Source organism: Tenebrio molitor, chromosome 5 (genome assembly GCF_963966145.1).
Source record: "Tenebrio molitor chromosome 5, icTenMoli1.1, whole genome shotgun sequence".
NCBI classification, from domain to species: Eukaryota; Metazoa; Arthropoda; class Insecta; order Coleoptera; family Tenebrionidae; genus Tenebrio; species Tenebrio molitor.
This window is the reverse complement of record NC_091050.1, coordinates 20,823,043-20,850,282: the sequence shown is the minus strand read 5'-3', so window position 1 is coordinate 20,850,282 and position 27,240 is coordinate 20,823,043. Positions and strand designations below refer to the sequence as shown.

The 27,240-nt window shown below is 32.1% G+C and overlaps 1 protein-coding gene across 2 annotated transcripts in view; it reads right to left on the bottom strand.

Annotated features, from left to right (window-relative positions):
* Ac3 (Adenylate cyclase 3) overlaps positions 1-27,240 on the bottom strand; it is a 109,355-nt gene that overhangs the window by 5,386 nt on the left and 76,729 nt on the right. For both annotated transcript variants that reach the window (XM_069047846.1, XM_069047848.1), the window contains exons 6-17: positions 26,587-26,745; positions 11,603-11,741; positions 10,877-10,990; positions 1,782-1,867; positions 1,567-1,728; positions 1,412-1,502; positions 1,261-1,359; positions 954-1,207; positions 825-900; positions 551-776; positions 190-272; positions 42-140 (exon numbers count right to left, since the gene is read on the bottom strand). In XM_069047846.1, the coding sequence (XP_068903947.1) occupies positions 42-140; positions 190-272; positions 551-776; positions 825-900; positions 954-1,207; positions 1,261-1,359; positions 1,412-1,502; positions 1,567-1,728; positions 1,782-1,867; positions 10,877-10,990; positions 11,603-11,741; positions 26,587-26,745 (1,588 nt within the window). The remainder of the gene's footprint in view (positions 1-41; positions 141-189; positions 273-550; positions 777-824; positions 901-953; positions 1,208-1,260; positions 1,360-1,411; positions 1,503-1,566; positions 1,729-1,781; positions 1,868-10,876; positions 10,991-11,602; positions 11,742-26,586; positions 26,746-27,240) is intronic.

Here is a 27,240-nt window from a genome sequence, read left to right as displayed (position 1 = left end):
TTTATATAAAAATATCGATTCAATTACATGCGGAATCCCACTTTGACTTGACGGGTCGGATTTAGGCCGCTTGCTGCCATATACGTTGAGCTGATTGTCTTGATTTTTATTACATCTTGAAACTGAGGTAGCTCCAAAAGCTGAAATTAAACGGATTACAAGACTTTCGCTTGCGAGACGTGTCCTTACAGCGTCAAAATCTGAGATGACTTCGTTCAAGAAACGCAGACACTCCAGGCCTTGATTGTTGACGGTCTCTTCCGAATAGAAATCTGAAAAACATTAAGTCTTACGATCACACTAAAAATAATAATCAGGCACTCGGCTTTGCCTCGCCTAGTTTTCGCGCTGTAAAACACCCCTACCGTACTCTAATCCCTAAGACGTTTTTATTTAATTGACAAATACCTCTTCCGTCAACCGGGAAATTCTTGGCGAATGTTCTCCCCGCGCGATATATTATTGTCGGCGGTGACAAGTTTGAAAGCTCCTAATATTTTCGGTTATGATTTATGACAATGGAAGATTGCCTCATCTAATCTAAGTTCACCTGAAAAGTTGGGCATCGAAGCAAAAAGCACTCCAACTTCGGCATAACTTTGAGAATAAAGTTCGTCGTGTTGCCTCTTCCTATTTCCCATAAAGTGCGCAGCCACATGTGGCGGCAGGATATTATATACTAGAGCTTCATTTCTCCTCCTCATATCCTCCGCGAAATCACGCTGCTCCTCCACCTCGCATCTCCACAAGAATAACACCCTCGCTACCTGCTCCATCTACCGGAAAAACATTAATAACGTGGAAACGCAGCCCGGAAAACTTACATGTCTCGCGAGGAAAGCCAAAGCGAGCGTGGCCGTGAGTAACAATGCTGAAAGCGTGTATTTGCCCTTAGTTAAGCTGCAATGCAATAAGGGTCACTACTGAATTATTCACGAGTCGCGCTATTGTACCTCTTCCAGTTTTTCCTCGACTCTTCGCATTCCAACACCAGCTCGAGGACGAAGATGTTAACTAGGCACTGAGCCAGGGCTATTATGACCAAAAACAGAGCCTTCCAAATATATGAAAGACAGGCTGGAAGAGAGGAAGCGATTAGAATTAGAACGGCGAAGTAACTGAAGTAGGATGGATAGAGACATGACGAGTTTATATCGTCAGTGAACGTGCAATTATCTGAATTCGATTGGAACTGAACACAAGAAATCTGAAAATAGAGTTGTCAAAGTATTTCTTTCGGAGCAATCACCCTACACTCACTGTGTCTATCACGTTGACCGTTCCTAAGAGAAAGACACAAACGGCTGAAAGAATCCGTCGCACCGTTATCGAATCCTTAAAAGCGTGCCAGCACTTGAGCTGAAATTATTGCATTTTAAAATCCTTCATTTCCCCTTCGAGGAGTACTTACGACAGGAGAGAACTCGTCACAAATAAGTACGGACAACAAGACTATGATTATTAAATTCTCCGTACAATACGATATATTGATTGACATGTCCCTGAAAGTATAGATTATCCGTCAGGAAATTTTTCTTTTCGGTGAAAACTAAATATTTATTTTACCTTGGTAAGACAATGAAAACTGTCAGACCGATGGCTAGGCGTACTATGAGAAACATTAACAAAGTTATGCTGGAAAAGGTCTCCACTTGCTGCTGATAGGATTTCTCTTTGCGCTCATCGGCAAAACTGAGAGTTAGACATTTCGTGTTTTTCGACAACTCTCTGAAAGTTTAATGTGTTTAATTAATCGTCGCCATCCAAATCGACCGACTTACTTGTGGCCGTCTCTGTTAACGAGTTCTGTTCTCAATCGGATCTTGAAATCTCTGGAGTCTTCGCGGGATCTTTTCTGGTTAGTGTCCTGGAATAAAACGAGAATTGGCTGAATTAGCACGATGAATGGGAGACAATTTTCGCTCGGAACATTGAGAAATCGTTTTAATACCTTGAGGGCTCGACTTTTTACCTTTCATTCTCCGCCGTTTTTAATTTAATAACGAAATCAGAGCGACAAACGCGCATACCAAAAAATTCAAATCTTATGCGCGATCTCTTTCTTGGAAAGAAGACAGCTGCAGCGATTTCAACTGGTTTTAATATAAATGTAAATGTAAACGTAGTTTATTAAATTCTTTAAAATGTTTAGTTCTACTCAAAAAAAAAAAGATTCTTTCAAACACAAAAATAGACGAGAATGCAGTGATGGTGGCGGTAATGAATGGCTCGAGAAACACACAAGAGAAATTTTTCTAAAAGTAGAAAGTACTAAAGTACAAGGTTCGGATTTCATCTATTAGCACCTCGACTGATCATCACTGCCTCAACACATGAAGGTTGAGGCCTCGGTGTTACTGACTCCGTTGAAATGTATTTTTGTTTATATTTTATTTTAAGTAACTAACGTGAAGTTCAGGTTATGAATTTATGACCATTGGTTTTTTAAGGATAAAAAATCGCGCCTTTCTATATCTCTATAGAAACGGTTGAAGTGTTTTTTTTTAACAGGACTTAAAATACTTCAAATCTTAGGAGTTGAAATGACCACAGGCGGCTCGACCGAATCAAATGTAAGGTCATTTGAAGCATTCTCACGATTTATTTATCAATAATTACACGAAATATTTAATAATTAAATTATCCCTATTAAAAAAAAAAAACGAAATTATTACCCAATATTTAGCTGGTGCCACTGTGGTGTAACACGAGTCGCCCATGTGCACGGATGACAGATGTCATATAAAATAATTTGAAATGTATTTTGCTTTTGTGTCAAGGACAATAAAGGATGAACCTTGTTCATATTTTATGTTCGGGATCAATTTTCCGGTTATATATTTTTTGTTTTCAGAGTGCATTTGCATGTCTAGATTTACACTCGTGTAAAACTCTTTCGATATCAATAATGTTGATGTTTTCCTGATTGTAGACGTGCTTAATTTACTTTGCCTATTCGAAGTGATGTTGCTTTGTTAATTAAGCCAAAGTCAACAGCAGACCACAATTCGCTTCCATAACACTCCATGTACATATTGGCAATTGGTGCATGCACAATAATTTACGAAATTGTCGCAACTGTGGCATTATTCAAGTGCATTATTCCGGGTTTGGTTGTTATTCAGATGTCTGCCAGCGCAAATGGTTTAAGCTAATCGAAGCTGCATACAGCTGTTGAAGATAAATTACTAAATTGACGATAGAATTATTACTGTTTTACGAATACAGTAGTAACACATATAACGTTTTTATAAATGTTTTCTATTGGTTACGAGTAAGGTATTTTCATATAGGTATTATACAACTAGAGGATTGAAAATTCTCGATTATACGAGACGTGATGCCCGGAAACACCACGAGATCGTAGATCGAGTGGTGTTTCAGGTAATACGTCGAGTATACCGACGACTAGGGCAAAAAATTTTGTAAGTTAAGGCTGCGAGCGAAAATACAAAGGTTGGTATATTCGAATATAAAACGTGTTCAATTAAAAAGTTCATCAAATTGGCTTTGATCTTTATCGCGCTATCTTTGTCTAACCAACTTAATTTACGATGTTGCTGTCTTTTAAAAAATAAAGTCAAAGCCAACTCGATGAACATCTCAATTGAACACTTGTTACAAAGGTTCGTATATTCGAAATCGAAAATCAAAGGTTCTTATTGGTTTATAAAGTAATGAATGATATAGTCCATAAAATTTGAGTTTCAGCGCAAAGATAGTTTCAGAAATTGCGACGTATTTACAGGTGGACCACTAAAAAAGAGACAGATGTGTTATGCGAATTGGAAATTTCTTTTCTTCTCGGGGTATAAGCGAAAAACGGAAAAAACAGCTCTTCATATACGAGTATATATCAGAGGCTAATTAAAATTAAATAAAAATGTAAAATACTAAGAGAAAAATAGTCACTTTCGTGAACCAACTAACACTTGATTTGCACTACTGATTCTTAAGTATCCTGTTCAAATATTCTTATTAGCAAAAAAAATTCATTTTTAAAATTTATTTTGATTAAAAGAAAATTACTAGCGCAGTTTTTTTAAACTCAATTTTATTTTAACATTTAATTCGCACTAACATTTTGAAAACGTTTTCATTTTGTTTTTGCTTCTCTGGCATCTCTCATTTCATTTTTTACTTTTTCACAAATCATGTTGTCGGAGCTGCGAAACGGGGGACGTATTCTTGTGAAGCACACTCTTCCAACACATTTAATTAAATTTCTATTTTTTATACTCTTTTACGCCCGGAGAGCGCTTGGTGGTGTCTAGAGACTCGAAGCAGAGCACATAAGTGGCACCTCACAAATTACGCAGAAATGACCGTAATATTTATCTGACACGAAAAAAATACTGCGTACTCTGCAGACTTAGGTCGCAACAAGCTTTCCGCGGAGAATTTCGTCTGAGAAGTAAAAGCAAAGCGGTGGCGAAATAAACGACACTGGAGTCACCATCATCTAAGTTCCCACTAACAAAAAAAATTGCTGTTTTATTTGTTTTGTTTATTCGTTTATTTGCTGATGATTGATCAGTCAACGAAAATTTAAATTCAATTCAATCAAAAATAGTTATAGTTAAATAAAATGAAAGTAAATTGTTTCTCTTCATATTCATATATTCAACGGTATTTTTTAAAGAAATTTCAAAGAATAGTTTCGAAAAACCTGTGAGGCACACCACATAGACACATTTATTTCAATCCCTCTCACATTTTTTTTTTTTGTATTTGAGCAGCTATTTTCACTGCAAAACTACCCCTATCTTCGTAGAGTTACAGTATTTTGATAGATACGATAATAATCTGATCAGATCTAATTAGTTAAGTTCAAGTTACTCTAGTTTCCATAATTTTAGTTCATACTTGTGGTAAGTATAAGGCGTCGCAAGCAGCCAACCCATCTGTGGCGACATTTAGGGTAATTAGCGTCAAACTCTGTAATTACCAATAATGACATTATGGCTTAATCTACGAGTATTATGTTAACAGAAGATCTTTTAAAAAACTTTTTAAACAATGCTTTTATTAAGCTTATTAAATTTAGTGTTTTATCTGTCTTCTTTTTGTAGTCCAAGTAAAATGTTAAAAAATGCATAATACACTCTCTTTTTATTTAAATAATACCATGATTTTAACTCATTTTAAATATCGGGTGTTCATTTAAATTTATTTTCAAAGTTGGCGTTAAAGAGTCGATTGTGAACGCACCAGGGATTACAGATCATGGATTAGCTGTATAAATCGAACCTCACTTTTTACGTTGTTTGTGTTTTTACTCTGCCGACGGGCGAATGATGCGTTCACAATCGACTCTTCAACGCCAACGTTGAAGATAAATTTAAATGAATACCCGATAAACCTTGTAACCTCTCAATTTGCTTTGTTTTAACATTTTCTTATTTTTTACCTATATATTATGCTTTTCAACAAATTCTTCATAATGATTTATTGTTTCTATTAACAAAAAATTATTATTCTGGTATGTACATTATGTTTTATATTTTTAATTTCTAGTATTGTGGTACATATTTCCTTTTCACGAGTGATAATGAGCCCCGTGGAATAGAAAATGCAACCCACAATACATCAGGAGGAAAAGCCGGATATTTATCGCCTCCAGGTCTAGGTTTACGTTCCAATATGTTGTAGGCTGCATTTTTTATTCCGACGGGCTCATTATCACTCGTGAAATACCCTGTATATTCGGTGAGATTATACTTTTTTAATGCACTCACTACAACAAGACAGAATGAAATTATTGAATCATCATTACTTGCGTTTTCATTAAAGATAATTTTATTTTTTATGGACCTTGTGGCTTATCATCTTATCGATATCGGATCTCATAACATAACACATCTCTAAACCAAGAAAAGTTTTAAATTCAGTTTAACTGTATTTGTTGTTTGACCTTGAAGACCCAAATAAATATTCGTTTACAAACTATCTACAAAGAAAGGACAATCAATAACTCGTTACATGTTTACATCCAACATTGCTAGCCAATAAATCTAAATTACAATAGCCAAAATAATCGAAACCATTGTAATTGTATCTAATACTTTCACTGATACTAACATTCTGCAAAGCTAATTATGTAACTTTATTATTTTTTCTACTCCTATACTTTAATTGATTTATTAGACATTTACTCTCTGTACTTTAATGATATTCATTAAGATACAAGTTTATAACCATTAGAAATGCAACATCACGGCAATATGCGTTCAATATGAAATATGTATTGCCATGAGCATCTGACAGATCTAAATTTATCAATTTTGACACTACATAGTTACTGTTTACTCGGTCGTAGAAAAAATATTGTATGCAACTCACATTTAATAACTATTAAGACACGAATCTGAGAATTACGACACGAGCCCACGGCTTCTCATACTCGCGTCTTAATAGTCATCATCAAATGCTCGTTGCATAATATGCTATTAATTGTATGTGGTCATTTTTATTTTTTAATAAATGCAAATGACAAAACTTTTCGAATGGGATATATTTTCACATATTTAAATTGCTTGAAGTAACACTTCCACAGGTTAATATTGATAAAATCAGCATGAGAACTTCAAATATTAATGCGTGTATTAGTTCTTAAAAAGCAACTGAAAATGTATAAAAATCAGATTACATATTTTTTTAGAAAATATTAAATGCTGTGGAATTACACTAAAAATGCTATATTCGTGCATGTGAATTCGCAATCATTTAGTAACGTCGACTTCAATTTTAATGTTTTCTAAAGCCAGACATTTGTATTATTGATTTTTTCAGCATAAAATTTGTATAACCATTATTGTGTAACATTATAATATACCAAGAGAATAAAGAAGTCATAAAAGTATTTTATGGCAAGAACATCGACTACATTACATTTCAATTGATTTTACATGATACAATGGGAGAGAGAATGCTCTTTAAAAGTACTAACTCGGGTAAATGCAGGAAAATATTTTGCAAATTGTATTATCATTGAAGCTAAAAAGCTTCATAAAATTAAAAATCCAAATTTAGTCTTTTTAGTATCTACTAATTGAACAGTTTCAACGTTCAGTCGTAAATTTATTTAATTAATCAATAAGTAAGGATTTCCCTAGTCGTCGAGATTGCGGCAAATGCGGCTATTATAACTTGCGAAATCACGCCAAAATATAAAGAGTTTACCTTCCATGACACCACTACGGCACTAGTGCGGTAAAGTATCTCGTTATAACATTGAAATGAATACCATACAATTTTACATTAATATTGATATTAGATAAAGGAATTACTAATGGTGGAATGTTTCGAGTGGTTCAGTATTGCTTTCACTTCCTCCATATTCACACATTTTATGGAAATAATTGTAAAACAACTCCAAATGTGCACACTTCAACGTGGTGACAGTTTTTCACTTTTAGTTGATTCCCTAAGTAACGCAATGACAGTAGAAAGTTATTAACACATTAATATTTTGCAGATTTATTAATAATTATTTTCGTAATAACAATGATCTTTTCTGTTAAGAAACGATGACTTATGTAACTCGTCCACTTTCTTTACGCGTGGGATTACAACACAAGTGTATATATACTTCTCACTGGTAAAAAGAGAAGTTCTTTATGCAAATGTTGCATAAATAACTATCTCAAAGCAGAATTTTCAAATATCATTTTATTCATATTTTATAATTATTGTCATTAGTTGTTCAAATTAAATAAAATTTACCTAAGACGGTATGAACCCTTGGCATTTATTTTTTAGATTGTAACGTGAACAAATTGGGTTGTTTATAATCCCGTCCTTTCAATTCGACCTACAGACAGGTCTCATTTGAGACTAAAAAGGCAATTTTGTTTTTTTGAAGTAGTGAAAGTTCTTTTGAGAAAAATGAAGGCTCTTTTTATTCCTTTTAATAATGAACACAATGTTTTCTTTTCTTTCCTCGTCATTACCGGTGATGTTTCATAAATGTAGCCATTTCGAGTAAATTCCTCAAATGAAACGTAAATCGTCGAATTTTCAGTTTAACTAACGTCAGAAGCATCGGATCAATAAATCAACGAGGCTTATAATGCAGCAAAATCTGCATCTCTTACAGTCGGCGGTTTGTATAAAACGACCTAGAAAGCTTTCCACAGCTCATAAATCTATATTTATCTTCGTGAAAGATGAACAAGTTTACAATTTAAATTTTTTCTTGGTTTAATTTCTCGACTACAAAAGTAATCATATTTCTTTCCACAATTTTAACAGGATAGCTAAAGGTAAGATCCGAGACAATTTTAGAAATGGAAAAATAAATAAGTGCTCACGTTATGTACAAATTATACTTTTTTAAACTGTTACAAAAAGATAAATAAAAATAGTCGTTTGACGATTTTAACAACAGTTAAGCAAAACTCCATTTATCTTAGTAATGTATAGCAGTACATGTTCAGCAACCAGAACGCCTACATATTTACACAACTGACTTGTACCCTTTTATCCCGACTTACATAAAATATTAACTTCCTATTACCACCATAATTTAAAACCGATTAACATAAAATTTAACCATCAGCCCTTTATTTACTATTCCACTAAGTTACTTAATCTATTAATTTTAATTGCAGGACATTCCGTTATTTTATTCTCTGAAGCACAAACAAATAGAAAAGCTTGGCAAGACTTAATTTACGTGAAAAACTTTTAACATCATTTGCTGTCTACCGAGTGAACAGTAATTAGTGATCTAACGTTAAACTATAATTGAAGTAGGACAACATGGCAAAACGGAACTTCGAAGTTGTTAACGTGATTAGTTTAAAATGTGTAGCTGAAAATGTGTGAAGCTTTTTTACATTTAGAAACGCACTTTTAACGTGCATGTCGCCAAAGGTGCTTGCAGCTTCTTGTCAATTTTTAAGATAATTAAAAAAGTAATGATTTATTTAGCTGAACCTTTATAATGAGTTTATCTACAAAATACGTTACGTATTTTCCGAGGCAAAAGAGAAAACCAGCGAAAGCGGAAGACTGAAAAATTATCTAATTTCCTAGGGAATTAAGACTGGGAGTTTCCGAGATGCCATTTCCAGTTAATTATCTGCTAATTCTAATTATCGAACTTTGTTTCTTTCCAATAAACAAACTTAGATTTTAGATAAATTAATCATTACGTCAAAACTACAGTCGTCATAACAATTTTGATGAGACTAGAATTATGCAATAATATGTATTAACATGCTCTATTTCATTAACTAATCTCTTTATGTTAATGAAGTAGATTTTCTTCAACATTTTGTAAAGATGAATTTATTTGAAGTTATATTTACTAGTGGTGGAAATACTATCTCAGATATGTATATATAAAAATATAAAATTGAAATGTTTGTCTCTCTCGTTCTCTCTTTGAATCCACAAAACACAAAAACACATCTATTTTCTTCAAATAAAGTTAATTGTAAAGAGAAAAATCTTGATTGTGTTCTACGCTCTATTTCGTTACGATACGATGTGAAAGTTACACAGTAGTAAAAAATCTGTAGCGAGTGTACCGGGGTGTAGTGAGCTTGCCCCACCTAGAGTAAGGCCGGCCTGAGATATGGCATTTGGTGGGGGTGTGCATAGACGGAAAACAGTCGGACGAGTCCATCTTTCGTAAAATAGGGTTGTTCACCAGACTAACACTGTTACTGTAACCGCTGTTCTCTGCTGTGGCCGGTTTTGCCATGCCACTGGAATATTTTGTTCGCGCAGAGTTTCCCCACCAAATGTCATATCTCAGCTCGCCCTTACTCTACGTCAATTTAGTTGATTTTAACCTGAGCGACATGTAGTGGTCCCACCATGTCTTATGTTTTTTCATGTAGCATTCCTAAATATTAGAATTTCATTTTTACTTTCACTCTTCCTTTAGTTCTTTATACAGTGTGTCTCCAGATAAGTGAAACGACTCTTGTAAAAGATAAAAAATTCTCGATTTAAATTGTCATTTTCTGGGGTTCAGCCCTGCTTGGTTAAAGACTAAATTTTAACATAATTTTAGTTTTGAAAAGTGAAGTATGCCTTGGAAATTTTCAAAAAACCTATTTTTCTGTAGAGTAAAGTGCCTTTTATGTGGTAAATACGACAAAAAGTTATTAAGAAAAGTTGTTTAGAATCAACATCTAGGCTCCTAGACAATATTTCAAAATCATCGGCCCACTATGATTTTTCATTTTTTTCCATTTACTCTAAGGTTTTAATTTACTTTTATTTAATTATAACTTATTAGTGTTAAGCCAGTAACTTGTAGTAATAATCTAAGTGTGATTTTATTTTTACTCATAATAAGAGAAGTGTTGAAAATAAATTTCTTTGATTTGTGAAATAAACATTAAAAATTTGAAAATTCATAGTTGGCCGATGATTTTGAAATTTTGTCTAGGAGCCTAGATGTTGATTCTGTACAACTTTTGTTAATAACTTTTTGTCGTATTTACCACATAAAAGGCACTTTACTCTACAGAAAAATAGGTTTTTTGAAAATTTCCAAGGCATACTTGACTTTTCAAAACTAAAATTATGTTAAAAGTTAGTTTTTAACCAAGCAGGGCTAAACCCCAAAAAATTAAAATTTAAATCGAAATTTTTTTATCTTTTACAAGAGTCGTTTCACCTATTCGGGGACACACTGTAGTATTAGTTAGTTTAATTTTTTAGTTGACTTAGATTTATTTAAATTTAGTACAGCCATTAATTTTTTTCAATCTTCAATAGTTGCTCAAGCTCAAGCTGAAGCAAAGTGTCATAGGAATCTTTGAAGAAACTTTCAAATAAAAATTTATTGACGTTCTAATATGCTTAAATATTCCCAACAAAGCTAACCAAGCAAAATAAAAAAAAATGTACTTACATTCACCTCAGTTTCGTCTTCGTCCTTCCCGTCTGCTACTTCTGAAATAACACAACTATCCTCTTCGGGGACAATGCCGCTACCATTTTGAACTTCTTGAGCAGGAGGTTGAAACTAGAAATCGAAAAGAATTTTTTCGATATCAAAGTAATGTAGGTAACCAAGAATCACTTAGCTATAGTATGAATATAAAATAGATAAAGATAAAAGATATACCGGTGTCCCACAACTGCCTTCTCCGAGAAAAAATGGAGATTTTGGTAAATGTGATAATCTGAATTTTAAAGGAAAAAAGTCCTATCTCAAGCGATAATTAAGAAAAGACGTCCTAAACTTGACCAATCAGAGTTCAGCACCATCAATGTAGGATGACCGCAATTTTGCGTTGTCGGAATTTCGAAATCAAAATTCCAAAATTTTTCGGAGATTGTGCGATATCAATAATTATTTTTGCTATATAGCAACCTGTCCGATTTTTTAGTAATACCTGAGGACGAGCTTCTGCAATTGGTGAAATTGAAAACTTTATAACTCGGTTATGTGAGCCACAGGAAAATTTATTTTAGTCAGCTTGGAGTCTCTTCTGCTGTCGGCACATGTCTGTTTTCAAAGGGGAGGCAGTTCTGGGACAGGCTGTATAAATAAATGAAAGTAAGGATACTAATTTTTATACAATAAAATTTGCAACAGCCTAGAATTTGTTGAGAACATATTATTATAACTTACAGGTTTCAAAACTTTCCCGATAAAATATGTTTTTAATCCTGCTATCCTAAGTGCCTCTTCCCGTTTTTCTCCATAAGCTGGCTCAACTTCAAATTCACCGCTGAGGAAAGATAATGTGGTGGCTGAAATGTGAACTCTCCTAAAAAAAAAATTAGAGTGATATAGTAGTGGAGAATCTTTATTTTTTCTAACAATTCTATTTTTTCTATGTATCTACTATATTTCGAATGATTTCAGAAAAAGGTAATTAATTTACTTGACTTTTACAACAGCTAACCAATGTCAAATAAAGTTTAATTATAACTAATTTCACAAGTATCTGAACGAAAGGTAATTGCTGAAATTTAACAAATTTGTATACAACAGTGTAAACACCAATAAATTTGTTTTGGTTTACTTCATCCGTTTAAATCAGAATAAAATATTAACTTAAACAAATATTTCATTGAATCATAATTTACAATGTTAAATAAAGAGCATCCAGAAAAAAATTCTGGTTAATTGGCCGTGGGCCTGTTTTTGTTGTGTTGACGTATGACGTAATCCATCAGCTCTCAAACCCTCAAAACCTAAATGTCAATCTAATAAGTAATAATGTGAATTATTTCTTCAGCAAAACACATTTCTTTAAATAACCAATTACTTTACTCGGTTTTCTAAGCTCTGCATGATTTTTAACTTAAGTTTTTAGTTAATAATTTAATTCACAATAAATGATAAATGATCAAAGGAAGGTTATAAATTTGATGGAAATCTCAAAGCGTACTGGCTAAAAAGACGACCTGCGTTTGTAAAAAGGGAAAAAACGGGAAAGAAAACCACTTCTTCAGCACAAATTTTCTTGAGTGCTCGTTATGTGTGTTGGTTTGGAAAATTGTAGTGTCAAGACCGAAAAATAAAAAAAAAAATAATACGAAGGAGAACAAGCGTGGAAGACATGATTTTAAGCAGAGGTCACGGATTTTGTTTTTAGTTTTTTTTTTACGATAAACTGAAAGTACTATTCCGGACACGGAATCTTGGCCAACATTTTTGAGATATTTAAAAAAAAAATGATGTAAACCAATCATTAGTGTCATTAATACATGACAATTATTAAAATTCACTTTGAAGTTTTGCTTGTGACATCAAAAAAGCAGGAAAATGCATTATCGAGTCAAAAAGTGGGTTATATTCAAGGCCAGTTCACACATATTTGTCAGTTAAATGTCAGTTATGGCCAAGATTCCGTATCCGGAATAGTACATAAACTTAACGAGACAAGGAACAAAGTTCATTTAATGAAGAACAACGAAATATAAATGTATCGAGAAATATACAGAGTGATCAACAAGAAACCAAATCAAGAGTGCTACCTCATCTTTTGTTTTATCGAAACGTATTTCTATCATGGATCAGCCGCTTTTATTTACTTGTTGTGGACACTCGTTTTGTTGGTTGCCTACCTCTCAAAAATCTATCATTAATAGCCTTTATAAATTTTTTGTAATTCATGAATAGTAGATTTAAAAGCAAGTTATAATTAATTATTTATTATTGATTAACGAAAAAACACACAGTTACACAAAATTCCTTCATAAGGCACAATCTTGAGTTACAAAATTTTAAAAATAATTATTTTTCACAATTCTTTGTTTTGTTGTTTTCTGTAAGAAAAATGTAAAAGTTATTATTCTCTAAATTTTGGGTAATTGAGAACTTACTCGTATCTTTTCTAGCAGTGTTTAAAACATTTAAATTATTCCAAGGTCAAAAAATAAGTTTTCACAAAAACTGCTCAAAATGTTCTCCATTGTGGTCCAGACAGAATCAAACTCTTATGAAGCTGTCAATTTGTTTAGGGTAATGTGTGGGTTTTATTTCTTGCAACACACAAAGGGAAACAAATTAATATCCTTCTTAAAAAATTTCTGATAAGTGCCATAACACAATTTAACTTGTTGTCTTAAACGCCTTATGGAAGTTGAGGGATGTTCCTTGATAATTTGTTGAACATTTTGCACCATTTCTAAAATTTGAACTAAGGACTGACCTGACTTCTTCTTAATGATGGGTTATGATTTGCTAAAATTAGGCACTATAATTTTAAGACATTGATAAACTTGTTGATAACCAATACCATCAGGTTCGGACATCTGCCTTAAAATTCTTCGGTATAAGGGGGTACAAAGTAAGGCCAGTCTTCATTTTCTTGTTTCACCCTCTTTCGAAAATAATCTAATAAAAATGCCTTCTCTTTAATGGTAAAACCCATTTTACAACTTATTCTGGGGTAATTATTGCTTACAACTTCAATAAACGTCTGTAAACTTTGCCGAAATCGAAGATTTGTTTTCTAGGTTAAATCACTTAAATTGTCAACAACAACAACCTTGAATTTTGAAATGTGACATTTCAACGAAGCATCTTCGTACCAGTAGCGTCGCGTTTGGCAATAAAGATGATAATTTACTTACTCTTACAAATGTAAAATGTTGCTCTTGTTAATCTTATAAATTGTTTCCCTTATCTTATAATAATAATAAAATGCACAATTATAATTCCAACGTCTAAAATTCATAAAGTATCATTTTTATTAAATAGCGTTTGAGACCATAAATTGTCTACGCCCATGTTTTGACTGCTTATGTGCATATGATTTTGCTACGACGTGACCGATAATTTGCAACGCTTGCTCTGATTTGGATTCTTGTTGATCACTCTGTATAATATAAACCATTCACGATTATTTCAAATTCGGACTATCTATGAAAATCTGACATTTTAGTTGGCAATATTGTGATTTGTCTTAATAAATCTATTTTAGGTTATAATTCAAGGGAACACTGCTCCCAAGTTGTTACATTTTTTAAATAATTGAACGCGTTAGGAACAATAATCGTAAAATTGTAATTGAAATCAAACATACATATTTGTAGGGCAGTTCTGGGTAAATTCTTATTAACTAAATTAATGACGGAATTGACAACAATGCGAATATTTAAAAACGAAACGTCATATGACAGGACCTGACTCCAATCTAACAAAAAAATATCGCGGCCTCCTGCGTGTTTAAAATAATCGTGAACGGCATATAAAGGGTGTTTTTTTAAATTTGGCGTCGAAGTAGGCGTTGGAGAGTCGAGTCGAGAGTCCGTAACCTGTATAGTGCGTTCATAATCGACAGTTCACCGCCTACTTCGACGCCAAATTTATAAAAACACCCCTATGTACTCGTAAGATAGTAAAAAATGTGTGCGTACTTAAAAAGAAATTAAGAAACATAAACAAAGCATTAAGTGATGGAAAATAAAATAAATCAGAGCAGGCATTGTAAATTATCAGTCATGTCGTAGCGGAATTCTATGCAAATAAGCGCTCAATGCATTGGCGTAGATAATTTAGGGTATCTAGCGCTGCTTTATAATAAATCATACCTCATGAATTTTAGACGTTGGAATTACAATAATTGTGCATTGTATTATTATTATCAGATAATGGGGAACATTTTATATTCATAAAAATGGGTAATTTACCAGCTTTATTGCCAAACGCGACGCCACTGGTAAGCATTTTAATGTAATTGTAAGCAACAATTATCCCAGAATAAGTGGTAAAATGGGTCTTACCATTGAATATAAAGCATTAATTATTAATAATTAATAATTAACGTTAGATTTATCGAGAGGTAGGTAACCAATTAAACTACTGTACATATAGTATGTATAATTATTCGTCCAACTCAAACCAAGACATATGTTTCGATAAAACAAAAGATGAGATAGCACTCTTGATTTGTTTTCTTTTTGTCTTTTTAATGACCTTGTAAACCCAACGAAACGGAGGTAAAGGAAAGTAGCTCATACCTTCGTAACCTGAAGTTCCTATTACCCTGACAGGACAATAGTTTTTTAACAAGATTGCAGACTCTTCAGTAACTCCTTTATTCGTTTAAACGCAACTTTAAAATATTTTTCTAGGTTACATCAGCGCATCTGTAAATCAACTTCTGCAATTACAAATGCCTCGTTCACGGTTCAGATAAATGAAATGCTCGCAGTTCAGAAGCGTTTTTTATTTCGGTTCCCAATTTTACATTTTGCTGAATAAAAGTGATGTTTTCATTTCATAACGCATTAAACATACTCTAAGGTTTCGTGTTCAGTGAAAACAGTTTTTATTTAAAAATACCCACATCTTGGGACATGCAGAGAAAAAATTGTTCACGTTGGCGTAAACTGTAATGTTTGTCGTTGATAAAGCAGAATTCATTGGGGCTGGCTGGAACTCCTAACATTTGCGTGCAAGAACAATATCAAAATAAATTTGCTCGAAATATTCGTTATGGGGGGGTTGCTAAATTAGATATATCGCTCAACGCCAGTCGAAGGGAGGAATGAGGTGGTATTTTGTTCAACAGCACTAAATTATAAGACGATTTGTGGTTCTAATTATACTTGAGTCGTTTTCACTACTTCAAAAAATTAACAATACCAACCAAAAATGATTCTTTGTCTTTGATTGTTATTGACGCCTAGATCAAATAAAATCCTTCGTACATTTTAAGAAAACACACTGAATAAATTTAGATGAAAGTTTTCTCATTTTAAAGTGTTTTTACACTTTACAGTTGACTCAGTACCCAAATATTTGATTATACAAAATGAAGTTTAATAAATTTTATTCAAAGCCTGGAAAGCTTGTGAATCCTTCACTGGCTCTACTTCTGTTTATCTTTTCGGATCTTATGTTCAGTAAGAAATCCTATACTGCAAACATTATTTTATTACTACTAGTCCATGGGTACATAAACAATTTTCAAAATGTTTTGTTTCTCGTTAAAATTTACTCAACTGCCCACTCTAAAGTAACATTTATTTTACTACACGAACAGTTCTAATGCAGAGTTAAATTATCTAACTAAATGTACTTTACGCGTTTGCTACCTCGTTTATGTATTTATACGTTTAAAACTGTTGACATTTCTGCAACGAATCACTAATTATCTCTATTACGACAGCTAAAATAAGTTTTATTCAAGAACTGAAAAAATGATGAATATTTATGCCATGATATGTTTTTCAATTAACTTTGATTATTTGAGTGATGTAATATTTATATACATATTTATATTAATAATTAATGAGATTTCAATGATTTGTTTGAAATGTCACATGCATACATATATTGAAATTGTTGAACCGAATTGACAATCGATACATTTTTATTGTAAATTTTCATAAACTGAGTGGCAAAATCTCTCATATCTACTGGCGCCATATTGATCAAACTTTTCCACTTTACTGTTTCTGGATACATGTCCTAAATTGAAAATTTAAAAACTTTTTAACTTATACTTAAACCAGAAATTTGAAATTTAAATATTTCCGCAACTTGTGAGCTTTATAGAGGTTTTTGTAATTTGCGGATTTAAACTTTATTGTCGACTGTTACAAATATTTTCCTATGTAATAAACATAAAAAGGTGTTTCAAACGTTAATATTCTTATAAGGAGATCTACTACTCGTAATTAGAAATTAAGCTTTCCAATAAATTTATTTCACAATCCGTTACTGTAAATTTAAAAGAAATCAACATCTTACAGCATACACCAGGAAAAGGAAAACACCTACAAACTCTCCGATTCGTCTTAAAATCTTAAATATTAGATATCATGTTTAGCCGTAATGCCATTTTTATGTGAAAATTTAGAAAGAAAAAAATACTAATTTCGTAAGCGCTTTCGGAAACCGATATATGAGTTAATTTAAAATCTTGCTAAAGAAAAGTTTTCCAGCATCTAATGATGTAATAGTATATTATGCAATAAGCATGTAAGCTATATTTATTATTCAGCGGGTTTGAAAGTTACGAGCCTAAAACGAGTGTTCTAATCATTAGAGTGAGCGATAGCCACAATCCGCAATTAAAAAAACATACTTTTTGTACGAGGCATGTATCGGATGTTCATTTAAATTTCCGGCCAAAGCTGGCGTTGAAGAGTGGATTGTGAACGCATCACTCGTGTAAAAACGTAAGATTTAATTAGCTGATCCGTCATCCGTAATCCGTAGTGCGTTCACAATCGACTCTTCAACGCCTACTTTGATCGGAAATTTAAATGAACACCGGATATTTCATCATCTTCATTATCAACATTCATCGACAACTTCTTTTTAATAAAAACGAACGCAGACTGGTAAGTTGTGGCATTTCAAAGCAATTATGAACATCACGCTGTGTCATAACAATTTTATAATCTACGGGACAAATTATTGGTATAGATGTTGGATTTTCTCATGGGCTATGAGTCATTTCTGCGCTACGCAAACGACGAATATCGGTCTCAAGTAGGCGTTATAAACCAACCGGAAAACATCGTCATTCGTTACGTTAGATTCGTTTCAATTTGAAAGTATGTAGTCGACGTTTTCAGTTTTCATTTAAGGATTTTTCACTGGTTTATCGCTCCGCTTTCGCGCAGATATTTCCAAGGTCACAACCCATGAGAGAATCCAACACGTCTACAATTATTATATTAAATATTATTTAATTAAGAATAGCATACCTAGCTATCATACAACAAGATTTTAATTTTATTTGTCGTTTTTGCATGCTCCCTCTTATCCGGACATCATAAGAAGCTTCAAAAATATATTTATTTTCTAGTTTTAAAATTTAGACTTTACAAGCAATTCGTAAGATTTTAGGTTACCCGTGGGGAGCGATATTTAACCGTAAATAAACTGCACTTTGAATATAGCTAAAAATATATTACAAAGAAAAACAAGCAATTTCCTCGGAGATTTGCGAGACGAACCGCGTGGGGAGGAATATATCAAGCGCGTTCAAAGTGTGCTGCGAACATTTTTTTATGATATCAACAAGTGTTTGTTGTACTTGGTAAAGAAATTTAAGGTGTAAATTTAATTTGGGTCTGTTTATAATGTGATTATTTTATTTGATCAAATTACGCTACTTTTTTATTTCGTTATAAAACACTGTTTGAAAGTGTCAATCTAATCTAAATTATTATGAAATTATGTCAATAATTATAATTTGAATAAAGTGACAGATTATCTTGATAAATCTTTTATTTTAAGAGAGAAAATGTCAACATACATAATGATAAAGGAAGATACAAAAAAACACCATTAAATTAGACGAAATTAAATCTGGGTCATATTTAATTGTTTTTAAACAAATTTGCTTTTGAATTAATAAGAAAAGATTTTTAAAATGTCATTGATTTACTGTGCAATTATGTTGATGTCAGACTTTAATATAACTCTTGCCAAAGTGATTTATTTAATTTTCCTATGAAATTAATACTTGTTTAATGAAAATGCATTTACTGCTGGATCTCCTTCGAGACTGAAGACGACGTTGGGATATCACAAAATTATTCAAACAGGAAGCACATTGAATTACAGTTGAACCGATTGAGATGAAAAGGATGCAGTCAGTTAATAATATACTTGAAGTGTAACGAAAGCGTAAGAAATTTATTTGGGTCATTAAACGGAAATTCAGGAAGTATCTAAAATGTACTTCAATTTCTTTTTAAATTCTAGGTAAATAGAAAATCATGCTAAATAGCAAATTGACTTTGTTAACATCGTTTTAGATTTTTTTTTATTGCTGACATTTTTTTTTGAATTACATAGGATGTATTATGAAACTTCCTTATTTTTCATACGATTTTAATAAATGATGTGTCAAACAAAATCGTTTTAAATGGGTTACAATTTGAATTGATTCTATATTTGTTCTTGAGTTCTGTTTTTGACAAATGGTAGTCAACTTTTTTTTTCAAATTGCACTATTAACTTTTTTGCTCAGTTTTATAGAGATTTTTATTTTGAATATGAAAATGTAAACAACCATGGTCATGCACAGAAACAAAAAAAACAAATTAAAAAATAAGTTATAGCACCAATGATTTTTCATAATACACCCAGTATAATGTAACTCTTGCAGTAATGAATCACATGAAAATTGGTTATTTGGTGATCGGATAATGTATGTGAAACAAACTGTGTAAATATGGGTTGACATTAATTCGGAAATCATTCAACATAGTAATATTATATTTATGTAAATTTGATCGTGACAATTTGTACTTTTCTAATCTATGGTAATTTTATAATCGAACAATAATACTCTATGCACTAAATACTAGGTTATTTAGTTTAATTAGCTTTAAGTAATTGTATTTTTAAAGCTGTTATTCTTTTTTATCATTGCGTTATTACATCATGCGTTCAAATGAAAACCTGGGCTGAGCGGGCGTTGTAAAAAACCATGTGGAAGGGTGTAAAGTTTGAATTTCCCGCCGCTTGAGACAAATTACATTTGTTTATATTTAATCGGCATATAATTAAACATATTTGTTTTTAGCAAAGGGTGCCTTTAGATATTTGCTTCGAGAATAGGAATCGTTATAGTTATTCTATTTTTAATGTAAAACATTGTAAAAAAAAAAACAGAAAGATTTTTTCTTCATGAATTTTAGGTGAACTGTCAACATGCTCTAATTACAACTGTCAATTTACACTTTAAAAAAGCAAAATAATTGACGGTTTCCAACTCCTTCCCAGCTCAGGATTTCATTTGAAACCCCCGATATAATGAAACTAATGAAATAAACGTTTTCTTTGAATAAGTTTATTTTTTGGTACACCGCTAATCAATGATTCATATTTTTTTATGTTTGTTAATTATGATATTGTATTGTACTGTATGCTCTTTGTAGGGTCTGCAGTCGCTGGACAGCAAATTAGATTGTTGTTATTAGCATTATCATTAATGCAACACAGTGCTGCAGCGTTCACCGTCGTTGGTTTTGCTCTTAACTTAACAGCAAATTAATTTCGCTTACAATAAGAGAAGAGATACGAGAACAGTTTTACTTAGTGTATTCGGTTTACTTGGCTAGTAAATTATATTGTTGTATGTGTAAATTACCTTCTTTTTATGTATGAAGTGAAAGAAAATGCAAAATTAAGTTTAGTTTATTGAAGGATCAGAAAAAACAATTTTCAAAAGAAGAATTAATATTCAAAATATTAAACAATTGTATGTCTTAATTTTAATTTAAACTTTGGATACCAAATGTTCACGAAATCAAGGTGATCGTGAAAGTAAGTTTATAAATCCTACAATGGGTAGAAGTGAGTAAATAAGGAAATGACATTAATTTGAGCTACTTATTTTATACAACAAACTTATGTTTTTGAGTTACAGGCAAACATAATCACATGTTTTGTTGCAACGGCGAGGTTCTAAGAACTTACTATACAGCCTGATTCAGCTAAAAGAGGTCCGTCGTATAAAACAGAAACTAAAGAATAATTTGAAAATGTTTTGTGGTAAATTTAATGTGTGGTACACTCTCATTGTATGCACAATTTCTTAAGATCCTATGACAATCCTGTCAGGAGGTATTAATTAAAAGGAGACGTCAACAAAAACATTTTTGTGCAAATTTATACCTTTTTATATTTAGTTGAAGGATTTAAAAAAAATAATGTTAGTGCATTTGTTTTGGTGAAAATTAAACAGATTTGCTCAAAACCATCCCTTATTTTCAAGAATTATTCTAACATTGTTGTAGTTTTTATCCAAAACAGAGTCAAGTAGTGATCCTGTTGTCTTTTGTTTAGAATAAATTAGCAACATTGCTGAAATAATTCTTGAGAATAGAAAACTGAGGTTAAATACGAAAACAAGAAAATGAACAAATGTAGAAATGAAATATTAACACATTGATAAGAAGATAAAACTAATCATAAACAAATTAATTCTTATCGCATTGGTAAAATTTATTACTCTTAAAAGTTATTAAGAAAAAAGTGGTTCAATTTATTACATTTCTACAACAAAAATGTAGTTTTTAGGTCTTAACTAACCCGACAAATAATAACGACATCGAATTATTTTATACATAATTTTCCCGGCGCATCCACCATTTTTAGAAAACAGGTGTTCACACAAATGAGTTTATTTTTAGCGTCTTTAACGCTACAACTTCCAATTTTTGAGAGATTTCAGTTCATAGGGAAACATAATAAATGACGGCATTTTTAATGAGGAATTCAAAACGAAAGAATCTTTTTTAGTATGTCTGTGTGAAAAATGATATATTGCGAAAAATGTTATTGAGTTTTGACTTTTAAATTTAAATTTTAAAAATTTAATATTTTTATTTATATATTAGAAACATCAATTTAGCCGAAGTTTAACACTAGAAAAATTGAAAATATTCAGCATGACTTTGAGAATCGGTTGTACTATTGTCATATATAATATACCAAGGGACAGATATATTGCCGGAAATTTTTTCGAGCAGTCCTCGCACACGAGTGTTTGTAGCAAGAAAATTACACGAGGGCGCCAGCCGGAGGGTAATTTTGAGCGACAAACACGAGTGTTGGAGTGCAAGAAAAAATTTCTGGCGATATACATATATCTGTCCCGAGGTATATTCGGAAGAGAATCGCCCGAAAATTTTTTTCCCTAGGTCAATTATATCGGAAATTTTCCCTAGGGAAAATTTCCGCTCAATTAAATTGTGATTGGTTGCTATTCAAACAATTCGGAGTTGTGATTTGTCAATATAAATCATGTGACATTTGAGGGCGATTCTCTGAATAATAAACAATTTGGAACATTAAATTTGATTAAAATAGGTAACTGTGCATTATTCAATGAGCGGATAATGATGGCTATTACTTGCGAGACTGATTTTGTGTCACGAGCCGCAGGCGAGCGAGTAATTCCCATTATCCGCGAATAGAATACTATACTGTTTCTACGACTATAAAGAGAAATGATAAATAAGTTTCATTATTAGACAAACTAAAACTGATATTTGAAACTGACGTTTTAAAGTTATTTCTTTGTGTACTTGATACCATTGCATTAAAATTTGCGATAGGACTTCATAAACTAGTTGCTATGATATTTGCAGTGAGTTTTGAAATTATTAATCATCAGGCAGTGGTTAATGAGTCATGTTATCTAATGAAAAACACTTTAATAATTCAGTATTACCCAATAGGAGTAAAAAAAAATTATTACCGTATTGCTGTTAGCTCTTATGGGCTGAGTCCCATCTTGAAATTTCAGATTTGTTACAACAAAGACATCAGAGAACTTTTCACGCGGTCACCCGGTAGATTGGCTTATTTTAAAATCCCTTAGGATTAACTCTTAAGTTAACCGATATCACTGAATTTTTCGCAGATTTTTTATTTAGAGTAAATAAATTGGAAAACGTTTCTTAGTAATGAGTGGGTCCACTACGATATCTTATTCATGAATCTACTTTTCGAAGCATACTTCTCATACCTTGTCTCAAGCTTCTTGAATTCGAAATCGACAATCTTGTGGGTTATTCCAGGGGGGGTCAAGTTACTAAGTCAATTACGTACCACGCATTTTCAATTGAATACAAATCTTCCAAACGAGCAGGCCGTGCAAGTAACGCAACATTATTTTCTTCTGGATACTCTGTTGTAACCCTTGGCTTGTGAGACCGTTCAATATTTTGCTAAAATTATTGCTGATTTAACTCACTTAGACAAGGAATCATAACAAATCGAGTACATTTACTTTTTAATTTCGACGAATAAAAACTAATGAGTAATGACAATCTGCTACCACGTGTTATTATTATTACACCCACACACCTCAGACCATAAGCGCTGTGTGGTCTTACACCGCAAATTGGTGTTCTTCGCGTAGTCGTCCATCATGAACTCCAAGACAAAACCGAGACTCGTTACAAAATACTGAATACACTTGATTCCATTTATGGCATCACTGTGTTCGCTCATTACACTACTAACAGTGGAAGGGCATGGTGTTTCACTTTAAGTTCTTATTTTACAATAAACAGGTAGGTGCCAAGGAAATTCTACGTTGTCAATTTTCTATCTCTCGAATAGGTGAAAACCTGTCTTTTAAGACAACAATTGTGATTCTTCGAGGATGGCCAAATCTGGGTAGACACTGATGGAGTGTTTCTTCAGATCACGTCGACCATAATTGCAACACTGTTCAAACACAACTTTTTTTTCTACTTAGAACTCACTTAACTGGCGATAGTAAACCCATTCATTCGTCTCGGCATTTTCAACACTTTAGGAGTAGCTAATTATTATGAATAGTTGTATCGAACTACTTCACATAAGCAAGGAAATTACATACTAGAAGGAAATAATTTAAAATAAAGGAAAGATAAAAAATTAATAACAACGTACAACTTTTGATTCAAATTTTAATTACTTTGTCCTTGTTTTAAAAAAAAAATCAACGAAATCGGTCAACACCTCCTAGGTATTTATATTTTCATGCAAAGCGGTTTATATTTAAATACGTAATAATTTTTACAATCAATATTTAGAATATTCAAATGGAAAGATACCAGTTCTTAAAGTATTAGTTTCGTCAGACAACACGAATCGAAATATTTGCGGAAAATTTTTCCGACATCAATTTTTAATTATTATTTCAAACTATACATGTAGAAACTTCCGGTCCATTAGATACCAATTATAGACATGCGGTTTTCTACGTTGAATTTTTCGACTATTTACTAAAGACAATTTTTTCTTCAAACGTCCGTAAATTATGACATTATCCTGCTGCATTGATAATGCTGAAGTGTCACTTCATTGTCATGGCATCTAACGAGCTGACGAGCGGCGAGCGGCAGATAAAGTTATTATCTCCGCTGAGGGCGTCCGTGAAGTTATTATCTCCGTTGATGAGCGGCAGTAAAGTAAACTAGCTAAATCATTTGAAATTCCTATCTGGTTTCTTAACATGTCTTAAATAATTTGTTATCAAGGTTTGAAGAAAAAATAGTATACGGTATTTAATCCGATAATTTTCTGTTTTCAAGGAAAACTTGTTGCCTAAAAGTGTGATTTCTACGACAAAATCGCATAACCGAAGTTCCAGTTTAATTTGATGAGATAATTTGTTGACTTAAAAAATACAAAACATTAGGGTGTTTTTATAAAATTTTTTCACCACGGGTTCAAACAAATGTTTGGCTGTAGTAAATAACCAACTAATAATGTCTGTCAAACAAAGTGCCACATTTCTTCCCTATTTGTTACAAAAGAATAAAAATATCGTTAAAAAAACTGTAAGAGATTTTTTAGTTATAATCTACCTAGTACATAAATTATTTCCGAAGATATTTGCAAGCTTAGGAATGCTTTTCTTGTGATGAAAATGAGCGCGAGTCGCTGAGGAATCCCTTATTTCTAAACAATGACAAAATTTGCTGGAACTAATTAAGAGTCATAAGAGAAATTCCACAAGAAAATGTTACGTCAACATCAGATAACTTCTTGAGGAGAGTATTTTAAATGTTAAACCTGTAATGTCAACTTTTCATGGTAACATTAATTAAATCATATTGTATACCTAGGGACTAAAGTGAGTCTTTTAATCCCGAGGATAAAGTTCACTACAGTCTGTTTTTTAATCAAAGAACCACAACACCGCAATTTACACCTAAAATAGAGCTGACAACATTGACTTTTAACCTAGGGTGAAAAATCTCATTATATAGAAATTGATGTTATTTGAGATATTAGAAGGGCAGCATGTTAATAAAGTTAACAATAACTAATAACAACTAATTTGAAAGTTTAATAAATGTCTTACTTTGCGAGGCATTTTTAATAACACGTTCAAATTTTAGATGCGAGTTTGCGTACTTTCAAGGACATTAAAAATGACAGGCGTTGGCTGGTATAGCCAATAGATATCATTAAATTTCCTAAATCTAGTAAAATTTTATATTTGCAAACCTAAATCAACAGGTCGTGGTTCTTTCATTAAAAAACAAACTATATATTATATTTAAAATAAGCTGTCAACGTGACAATTCAGCTTTTTAAAACAACTCAAATCGCAGTTTCTGATGGTTATAAAATATACTGAGTAACTTGGCAATTTATAAACATCGATGGCCATATTTAAAGATAAGGCAAAAGTTCATTTTTTTTCTCCTGAATTATTGATTTTATGGTTATGAGAAAATAAAATACTTAAAATGATATTGGATGAAATTCGAGAAGTAGCCGCCAAAGCAAGTGCAGAAGAATTCTATGAATTTTCAGCATATTTTTTTGAAAAATCAAAAATAAATAATGCCTCTACCGTGTGTGTAAAACAGTTATAAAACTAAAAAAAAAATAGTTGCTATGGTAACACCTATTATTTTTCGTTTAATCCCTCGGGACTTTTGAAAATGTTCAATCCCTCCGATATTAAAACTGATATTTCACTCATCGAAAAAAGGGATTAAATGAATACTTTCACTCCCGGAACTGCACAAAAAATATTTTGGCCAAACGCATACACACAATTAATTTACACTTACTAACTTTTAATTAATATGTAATAATAATTTAATGGTAAAAATTTTCCCGAAATTCTTGTTACAATTACAACCAAAGGAAAAGCAAAGTTTTCTATTGGATATTTATTGTAGGTGTACTATATTTAGTGCGATTCTGTTTCAAAATTTAGCAAGATTATTATTGAACAATATTGATCCAACCAATCAACAGCTTCATATCATAGCAACTACAACATTGTTATACATATAGCAATATTAGTAAATTTTAAAACAGAATCGCACCAATTAAATCGTAATTGCATTAAAAATGAGTCATTTGTGTTGACAAAATCTACGAACGCACTTTTTAGATCTCGTTGAGTAAATCATAATTCCACCGATTAAGTAATTTAGAGCAATCTAGTTATTTTTGCAGATTGAGACTAGTATTTCAAGACATTTAGTTACGTAAAAGCACTGACGAAAAGCGGAAAAATTATCTGAAATGTCTTTTTATTTCATCCGAATAGACGTCAGTCAAATCTTATTTAATTCGACAAAAGTCTATGTTCCTTTTTTGAGCTTATTTTATCAATACAGATTTAGTCTTATTGGATGAACGTAAATAGGTTTTCTTACCCTGCCATGCCGCTGCTTTCCATTTTGTTAGCTAATTCGACGTCCTTGGAGTACACGTCGAACTGCCATTGCCGCTGGCCCAGAACCCCCGCCAGTACCGCCCCCGTGTGGATTCCGACTCTCATATCTACAGGAGAATTTGCTGTCTGCTGCACATATCTGAAATTTAAGTTAATTGGATGACATTCTTCCTTTTACAGCACTGGGCGTATTTCATAAAATTTTCGTCCAAGAATAACACAACACTCGAGAAATATTGGAGAAGGTTTCACGTTATTAAAATTCCTTAGCTATTCGTGGATTCCTAATTTATCGACTGGCAAAAAAACCACTGAATTAAATTTATCTTTATTAGCGTCCGCCTTACCGAAATTGAAATGTGCTTTGATAAATTGTTTAGGTGGTTCCTTAATAAAACAGAAAGTTTTTTCCCTTCATATTTTTATACGTCGTATGTTTCGTCCTCTTTTAATCACATTTTGCACATTAGTTGCTTCACAATATTAAAACTCATTGCCATTATTTAAATGAAGAATTTAGTGCTTCGTTTAATAAACGATTGATTTTTATTAAACTATGTATATTTTCTTTTGTTAAACTTTTTCTTATATAAATAGTTTTGTTCATCAAAACGTTTTAAAATTATTTTTTAGA